Source organism: Nestor notabilis, unplaced genomic scaffold (genome assembly GCF_000696875.1).
Source record: "Nestor notabilis isolate BGI_N333 unplaced genomic scaffold, ASM69687v1 scaffold10733, whole genome shotgun sequence".
Taxonomy (NCBI): domain Eukaryota; kingdom Metazoa; phylum Chordata; class Aves; order Psittaciformes; family Psittacidae; genus Nestor; species Nestor notabilis.
The window spans coordinates 5,122-14,325 of NW_009920639.1; the positions used below are offsets into that span (position 1 = coordinate 5,122).

Consider the following 9,204-nt stretch of genomic DNA (forward strand, 5'->3'; position numbering starts at 1 on the left):
ATAGGAAATGGAAAGGAAAAGAGAAAAGGAAAAGGATGGATGAGCCGTTGGTATGGTCACTGTATTTTAATCTCCCACACATGCCTGTCTAAGGAACTCTAAGCTCTGCTGCTCTTTTCCTGCAGCAAGGCAAAGGAGGCAAAGCCAAACAAAATGGTCCAGGCCTTGTTTTAATCCTTCTCTACTTTGACACCATGATGGTGCAGCTGAGAAAGAAGGGATGGGATGAGACCGATGTGGACAGGAGGTGGAGGGAAGGTGTCTGTAGTTGCATCTGTCTTTTCTACCTGCCTCTCTCTGCTCTTCCTTCCCTGTCTCTTTCTCCCTCTGCTTTCTCTCTCTTTCCTTTCTTGTCTGTGTCTTGTGTTTTACAGTGTTGCCTGTTTGGAGGAAGGAATTGTGTCCTCGCAGCACCCTCCTGCTCCCTACCCGGACATCTCTGCTAGGAGGTCGGCTCTCTCCCCTTCTCCATAGCCAGGGACAGTCCTGGCCTCTTCTCAGTGCTCCCCACCTCTCTAGTTTTGCTTGAGAGCCCCTGGGATGGAGACATTGCCCTGGGTTTGCTCCCATCCCTCATCCCAAACACTTCCTGCTGGAATGGAAATGCCTCACAGTGCAGTGGGGTCTTGTTCGGTGCTTGCTGTGGCTTGACCCTCCAAGGCACACGAGAGTGGGAGCAGAGGTGGGTGCTGTGAGCTCCCTGCTCCTTGGCAAGCCCCTCTTTGGCTGGTACATCAGTCTGGATTGCTCCTGGTTGATCTTACCTCTCCTTTTGCCCTCAACTAACTCCCCTTTCTTCCCCACCTCCTCCTTCCCAGAGACTTCTGCCTGCCTGGGTCTGTGCTGCTTGTCCCTCTGCTCTGCATAGTGTGTATAGCAGAGGTGGGTGCTGTGAGCTCCCTGCTCCTTGGCAAGCCCCTCTTTGGCTGGTACATCAGTCTGGATTGCTCCTGGTTGATCTTACCTCTCCTTTTGCCCTCAACTAACTCCCCTTTCTTCCCCACCTCCTCCTTCCCAGAGACTTCTGCCTGCCTGGGTCTGTGCTGCTTGTCCCTCTGCTCTGCATAGTGTGTATCACGCTTGTCTGTGCAAGTCCAGCGGGCAGGCGATCCGCAGGGATTGCACCTCCTCTCCCCAGTACCCAGCAAAGCACCACGTGCCTTTTGGAAGCACTGAGGAACTGAGCTCAGATGTGATTCTTCTCTAGGAATGCTCCCTGTGGAGCTGGTGCCGGAGCCCGCTGGGTGTCATGGGCACAGATTGATGGGGTATGATGGGTTACAGAGCAGCTTCAGAGCCTCTTCTCCGTAGGCACCCACTGAGCAGGAGAGTTCAGTGTCCCCAGGGCTTGGTTAGGGCTTGGGAGCAGGTAGGGATCAATGCAGAATGAGCATTTAACTTGCTCTGTGCCTCAGTTTCTCTGCCTACAGCATGGTGATAGGCCAGGAAACACAGCAGGTCTTGATTATAGCACAGCTTAAGGTCCTTGCTCAGTAGGTCCTCATTATATCCACCCACAACAAAACTGGTGCCAGAACCTCCACTGACATCTGAGGGTGCGCAAGTCTGCATGTGATAACTCACAGGCTGAGATCCAGGCTGTGAAGGAACTTCATGTGCCCATCTCTGCAGGTTTGCCTGCTCCAGGAGGGCAAGGAATGTCAGGGCAGTGTTCTCCACCGGGCCTGGCACCTCCCTGCACTCTCACTCTTGCTCCCCAAGACAAGAGAGTGAATTTGGACTTCAAATGAGTGAATGCATTTGCTTCATGCTTAGCTCGTTGCATCCTTACTGCCTGTGTCCAGCAGGGGAGTTTTCTCCACATGTCTCTGCGTTTGGGGGACATCACTATGGTATAGATGTTGTTTTAAAGAAGAGAAACACAAGCAGGAGATGGGAGCAGCATCACAGGGCTCAGCACAGCAGGGAGGTGGTCTTTGGAACTGCTCATAGACACTTCTGCTGCAGGCAAGTTGGGATGCAGTTGAAAGGGCTGGATTGAAGTAGTGTCCATGGACCTGAGCTGTCCCGCATTGGCTCTAGGTTTTGACTTGGTAGGGGGCTCCCAAAGAGCCAAATCCAAAGTTCAGGCTTGGCTGTGCCCATGGCCCATTTCTTGCTGGTTGAGAGCATGCAGCCAGGCTCCTGAGGGCTCAAGCTTTGCTCTTGCTCTGCAGATGTGCCACTCGATCCTTGCTCAGTCCTTGTTTGCCTCTTACATCCATCTCGTCTTGGCTGCATTGTCTGTTCCCCACATGTGTTTTGTCATGTGTCCTTGTCAGTGTTCCACACGGATTAAATCTGTGCCCTTTCCTTGCCCCACGTCCTCAGGGCTCTTGTCTTGAGGCACAAGAAAGGGTTGTTGGCAGTGCTGGGTCTCTCGCCAGCAGCACGGCCAGTGGATGGTGGAGAGCATTCCTGAAGGGACATGCGAGCAGGCTGGGAAGGGGGGGGGACCATAGGTAGAGCTGAACACGGAGCTGGATGCAGCCGTTTCTCTTTGCTATCACCATCATTGGTGATGGGCATCTTGAAGGAAAGGTGCCATGAGCTTGGCTGCCTTTGATAAAGCAGCTCCAGCCTGTGAGCAGAGAGGACTGCTGCTGCCTCTCAGCCTGCAACACGTGCTATGGGGCATTACCCATCCCCAAGGAGCCAGATTCCTAAGGACTGGGCTGAAGCAAGGATATCAGGTCCCTTCTTCCTGTTGCCCAGCAGCTCCTTGGTCTTTCCAACATCAGCTTCCAAGAGGAGATGAAGGGAGCTGACATGGGGAAAGGAGAGACAGGCCGTGTGGTGAAGCCCCATGTCCTCTCCAGCCAGGTCTTCTGGGTATTGCCATAGAGGGTATTAAACGAGCTATTCAGGAGGATGTGGACCTCAGTGAAGGGAACTATCCCTCTGTGAGCTTTTTGGCTACTGGTGCCTGGTATGATGTGATGATGTGTCCTGGAGCACCAAGAACCACACTGAGCAGGGCTTTCTGCTGCCTCCTGCCTTGTCATCTGCCACAGAGCTGGTCATTCAGATCTGACTTTACAGGCTTATGGCACCACCGCTGCCTGCAATGAGGAGCATCAGTCTGTGCTGCCCTCCCTCAACACGTGATGTGAGCTGCTGGGGACACCCAGACAATGGGGTTTGGTGGGATGATCCCACTTGAAGCCAGCCCCTTGAGGCAGAGTGTAGCTGGGATGGGGATGGGATGGAGCAGACAAGTCAGGAATCCTTTTCACAGCGTGCAGGGAGAAGACCTTGTGCCTGCTTCCCATCCCTAACCTCTGCCACGCATGGGGATGATGCTGAGGGTGGTGTGGAGGGTGCAGGGTGCCGCAGGCAGGAGCAATGTGCATTTTCCATGGCTTGGGGGAGGCAGGCGCGGGGCTGAGGCTGGGGATGCTGGCATGCCTTGCTGTGTGCAGTGCCACGGGATGCTGTGGGAGCAGCGGATTCAAAGCGGTGCCTTGCCCTCTCTGTCCCTCTGCAGACCTGGGCACGCCGAGCCCGTGCCTGAGTGTGGAGTGCACCTTCGGGGCCACGTGTGTGGTGAAGAACCAGGAGGCCGTGTGTGAGTGCCAGCAAGTGTGCCAGGGCCGCTACGACCCGGTGTGCGGCACCGACAACCGCACCTACGGCAACCCCTGCGAGCTTGACTCCATGGCCTGTGTGCTCAAGAGGGAGATCAAAGTGAAGCACAAGGGGCCCTGCGGTAAGAGCTGATCCCATCGGAACTCATCCAGCTCCAACCCCCTGCCACGAGCAGGGACACCTTCCACTAGAGCAGGTTGCTCCAAGCCCGTGTGTCCAACCTGGCGTTGAACAGTGCCAGGGATGGGGCAGCCACAGCTCCTCTGGGCACCCTGTGCCAGCGCCTCAGCACCCTCACAGGGAAGAATTTCTTCCTAATATCACATCTAACTCTCCCCTTTGTCAGTTCAAAGCTATTCCCTTTGTCCTGTCCCTACACTCCTCGTCCAAAGCCCACCTCCAGGTTTCTTGTAGCCCCTTTTGGCACTGGGCTGCTGCTATAAGCAGCCCCATTCCCGACCTGCGGAGCGCAGGCATGGCTGCAGGCTTTGTGCTGTAGATAGAAACCTCCTGTCCAACAGTCTGCACAGACCAAGCAGGGGGCTGTAGCATCTTCCCTCCCCCATGCAAAGGCAGCAGCTGCTGTGTGAAAGAGAAATAAGAAAGCCAATCTTGGAGCCAAATTCCTCATGCACTGAATGGCGGGGAGGGAAGAGGGTGTTTGAAGGGGAAGATGAAGCCGTGAATCACTAAATACCCAGGAGTCAGGGGATGTGCTGGCTGGAGTCTGGTCTCTCCTGCAATGAGTGATGGCTCATTGAGTTATTAGGAAGATAAACGTCTTCCCTGACCCAGACTGCATGTGATGTGTGTGTTTGCAGCAGGCATGCGAGGGTCCCTCCATGGGATGTATCAGGGTGATGTGAATGCTGCTGTGGTATCCATAGGTCCAGCACTGTTGCACCCTGATGAACCAGGGGAAGACAATATCCACCTTCCCATCCAATTCCATCCCACCCTGATGTGTGAATCCTGCTGCTTCTCTCCCCTGGGACACAGGCTGCTGGGATGCTGCTCCCTCCTCTCAGGGCTGGGACTGATTTATCACTCCTCATAATTTCCCTCAGCCCCGTGCTCTCTCCCACCTCCTATTTAGCTGTATCAGCTCCGGTGACACTTCATCACTGTTACTCCAGGTCCTGACAGCTTTTATGAGTAGTTATTGCCTCGGAGCCTGACTCTTCCTCCTCCTGCAGCCCTCACCTCTGCTCCTTCCCTTGCACTGCTTCTAACAAGGCTGCTAGGATGAGGAGGTTGCTGTGGGGCTTTATTTCATAGCATCACTGAGTGGTTTGGTTTGGAAGAGCCCTTAAAACTCAGCCAGTTCCAACCGTTGCAGGGACACCTTCCACTAGAGCAGGTTGCTCCAAGCCCCTGTGTCCAACCTGGCCTTGAACACTGCCAAGTCCTGATATCACATCTAACTCCCCCCTTTGTGAGTTCAAAGCTATTCCCATTGTCCTGCCCCGACGTGCCCCTACCAACAGCTCCTCTCTCCATTGCGCAGCGATGCTTTACCTGCTCTTCAAACCTCCTGCTCTTGTCCCTTGTGTGCACAGACCCCTGTGGCAAGTGCCAGTTTGGAGCCATCTGCGAGGCGGAGACGGGGCGGTGCGTGTGCCCCACCGAGTGCGTGCCCTCCTCGCAGCCCGTCTGCGGCACCGACGGCAACACGTACGGCAGCGAGTGCGAGCTCCACGTGCGGGCCTGCACGCAGCAGACCAACATCCTGGTGGCAGCGCAGGGAGACTGCAGTGAGTCCTTCTTCCCTCCTCTTGTTCCATGGCATGTCAGAGAGGTGATGCTCAGCCCCACTGACCACCCAGCCCTCCTGAGATGCTTGATGTGCCCATCCAAGGCTCCCCTTCTTCCCTCCTCTCGTTCCATGGCATGTCGGAGAGGTGATGCTCAGCCCTGTTGGTCACCCGGGTCCTGCTGAGATGCTTGATGTGCTCATCCAAGGCTCCCCTTCTTCCCTCCTCTCATTCCCATGGCATATCAGAGAGAAGATGCTTAGCACCATTGGCCACCTCAGCCCTGCTGAGATGCTTGGATGTGCCCATCCAAGGCTCACCTTGTAGCGTTGTAGCCCATGGGTTTGCCTAACCCTAACCCCAAGGTTGGGATGTGGAGAGGGTCTCCCTACTGCTCCTCCTGGTGCCTTTAATGCTTGTTTTGAGGGCTTCCCAGGAGATCAGCTCCTGAGTAACAGGGTGTCATGGTTGAGACCCAGTGGAAGCAAGGACACAGGGACACCCAAGAGCTGGTCACTTGGACACCCTCCCTGAGGCTTTTCACCTTATCTGGTGTTATTTTCCCTTTTAGCTTCACAAGAATTGAGCATCTTGAGTCTCTCAAGCAGTTTCTCCATTTTAACCCTGACTGTTATGCTTTTCCCATCATAGGTGGTATCTGCCCTCTGAGCCAAGCAAAGAAACTGGGTTAATAGCCATTGAGCCAAACAAATTGGGTTAAAGCCATGTGGATAGCTACCACCAGAACTGAAAGCACTGGGGGTCTGTTTGATCACACACTTCATCTCAGTAGCTTTCCCTTCCCTCCATCCCCTGGGGTTCATTCCTCTTTGCTCATGTGTTTTCTCCCCACTCCCCAGCACAGGGAACTGCCTGTGCTAATTTCTTAATGAATTAAAAGCCCTGCTTAGGTTCTTCATTAGGATAAATGCTGCTTCAGTTAAAGCAATGCCCTGAGCCTCATAAAACCTGTCCAGCTGGGGCTGGTGTTCCAGGGCTGAACTGTGCATGGAGATGCTCTCTATGTCTGGGAGAGAACCGAGTGTGACAGATCACTCTCAGTGCTCTGCGGGTGCTGTGAGCAGGAGGGGGCTGAAATCAGAATACACCATCAGAGTAAATGGTATTTATTACTGTGTCCTAGGAAAAGCTTTTGGACACAACACCTATGGGTGCTGATGGGAATCAGGAATGCTCAGGAATGACACAAGGAGGATGGAGCCAGGAGGGGGCTGATCTCTTCCAGGGAACAAGGGATAGAAGAAGAGGAAACAGCCTCAAGCTGCGCGAGGGGAGGTTTAGGTGGAGATGAGGAACAATTCCTTCCCAAAAAGGTGCTCAGGACAGAGCTGGAGTCACCGTCCCTGCAAATGCTCACATCCCGGGTAGATGAAGCCCTCAGTGCCAGGGGTTAGTGGTGGCCTTGGCACTGCTGGGGAACAGTTGGACTTGATGAGCTTAAAGGTCTTTTCCAACCCAGTCGATTGCATGATTCTATGGCACTTTTCCCTTGCAGACTCTCTGCATGCTTTAAATAAGCAATACCAAACCGCTCCAGCGAAGGAGAACTTCTCGCCTCTTCGGGCACGTTGTTCACAGTCCCCATCTCTATGTGTGAACTTCTTGTTCACAGTCCCCATCTCTATGCCATGGGGCAGTTGACCACGAAAGCCCCTTCAGTGCATGACCATGGTTCCCTCCTGTCACGCAGAGTCCTGCGGCAGCTCGGTGTGCCCCCTGGGCAGCCGCTGTGTCGGTGGGCAATGCGTGTGCCCGCGCTGCGAGAGGCAGCCCCTCGCGCCCGTGTGCGGCTCCGATGGCGTCACCTACCCCAACCAGTGCGAGCTGCGCGTGGCCTCCTGCCAGCACAAGAAGAGCATCGAGGTTGCCCGGATGGGGCCGTGTGAGGATGGTAGGTTGATGCCATCCCTCCAGCTGTGAAGGTGGGAATGGGGAGGGAAAGGGTGAGGAAGGAGTGAGGATGGACGCAGTGTGCTGCTCGGCTGCACCATGGTGGTGGACACCCTGACATCCCCAGCAGATCCATGCTAGTGATGCTCTCCTTCCCTCCTGGTGAGCCAGCCACTATCACCCTGCACCCCTTTCCCCTTTGTCTTCCTGTATCCAGCAGTAATGAGAGGTGACACCACTTAATAAGCTGGGCAAGGAGTTGATCGTTGCTTTAATTTCACACTTCAGTAGGTCACAGGAAGCAGAGATGTTCCTGGAATAGGGAGCCTGGCTGCTGCTTTGCTTCCCTCTGCCCCAGGGCTGCTCCCATGGCCAGGACTGAGTCAGCACTGAGCATCAAGGAAGGTCCTGGGTTTGGCTGTACCATGCTAAGAGCTAAGAACCTGCTGAGTTTTCCCACTGCAGGGGGATAGCTCTGGGTTAGTGCTGGCTGAATCCATGAAGCAGAGGTGCTGACCTGTTGAGCTGAGATTCTTCAGCTCATGTAGTCTAGCTGGAAAGGACTTCAGTGCCATGGCAAAGCTTAGGCAGAGGAGAAGACATAACATGGTGTTTGATCACAGCCCTCCTTGGGGAATTTCAGGCTGATGTCCCTCTGGGAAAAGATCGTAAATAATTCTCTGTGTAATGCCAAATCCCAGCCTTTGATCAGGCAATAAAAAGGGCCAGGTTTTCCTTTTTCTCCCCCTCTTCCCTTTTAAGAAGCCTTTGAAATCAGGAACATATTTTTCTTGCTGCTGGAGCTCTGAGGATCTAATGGAGAGGCAGCCAGGCTAGGGACAGGGTTTATATATTGTTATGAATATCTGCATAACTGAACTTCACACTAACCTCAACCCCATCCCTTCCTCTGCTCTGTTTTCCATGTCTGTATTATCAGCAGCAATCTCCCTGCTGCACTATGTATTTGGGAGGGCAGAATGGGAAGGAGTTGGATCAAAGCATGGAGTTAAGCTGTCACTAAGTCAAGTGGCAACCCTTTCTCCTGTGCATGGCTATTAAATATCTGATCTCCAGGTAGCCTACAGGGTGCTGGTAGCTGCAGGATCCTTGCTTTAGGTTCTGCAGTGATGCTGCGGAGAGGAAGATCACAGGCCAACTGCTAAAGCATCACTTTGCAGTTTTCCTCACGTAGGCTTGTGGCAGCAGTGGGAGAATCCGTGTTCTCCAAGGAAGGGGGATCTTCTTTGAGGTCCAGCATTAGCATCCTAATATATATGGGCCCAGGATTCTGGGCTTGCAGAGGGTAAATCTGCTGTGATTTGGATGGTTCTATTGACTGCAAGGGCACAGCCTCATGTCAAGGAGCTTTGGCCCCATCCTCTCTGCTTTCCCCCTTCTCACCATCATCCTCCTTCACTGCAGAGTGTGGCTCGGGGGGCTCGGGCTCCGGCGACGGCAGTGAGTGTGACCAGGACCGGTGCCGGCAGTATGGGGGCTGGTGGGACGAGGATGCAGAGGATGACCGCTGCGTGTGTGACTTCACCTGCCTGGCAGTGCCACGCAACCCGGTAAGCGCGCTCAGCACCGCGGGGCTCCGTGCTGCTCCCCTCCTCTCTTCTCCCTGGTGCCTTTCCCGCATGCTTCCTGGGCAGGAGAGAGCAGCCCATGGATAAGGAACCTGCCTTCCTATGCCAGGGGCTGCCCTCAGCGGCTTCCCTCCATGTCCTGGCAGGTTTGTGGCTCTGATGGTGTGACCTACACCAACGAGTGTGAGCTGAAGAAGACACGGTGTGAAAAGCGCCAGGATCTCTATGTCACTAGCCAAGGAGCCTGTCGTGGTGAGTCCCCAAAGGCAGCCAGCCTGGTGGCCTGTAGAGACATGTCCGCTGTCCCTGGGGCTGAGCAAGGAAGTGCTCACTAAGGACACAGCAGTGTCTGTGTTGGTTTA

At 54.4% G+C, this 9,204-nt stretch overlaps 1 protein-coding gene across 1 annotated transcript in view; it reads left to right on the forward strand.

Moving 5' to 3' along the window:
- AGRN (agrin) overlaps positions 1-9,204 on the forward strand; it is a gene marked incomplete at its 5' end in the record, with an annotated part of 36,126 nt that overhangs the window by 5,118 nt on the left and 21,804 nt on the right. The window contains 5 exons of the mRNA XM_010010768.1: positions 3,488-3,709; positions 5,148-5,342; positions 7,054-7,254; positions 8,679-8,824; positions 8,989-9,094. Coding sequence (XP_010009070.1) covers positions 3,488-3,709; positions 5,148-5,342; positions 7,054-7,254; positions 8,679-8,824; positions 8,989-9,094 — 870 coding nt within the window. The remainder of the gene's footprint in view (positions 1-3,487; positions 3,710-5,147; positions 5,343-7,053; positions 7,255-8,678; positions 8,825-8,988; positions 9,095-9,204) is intronic.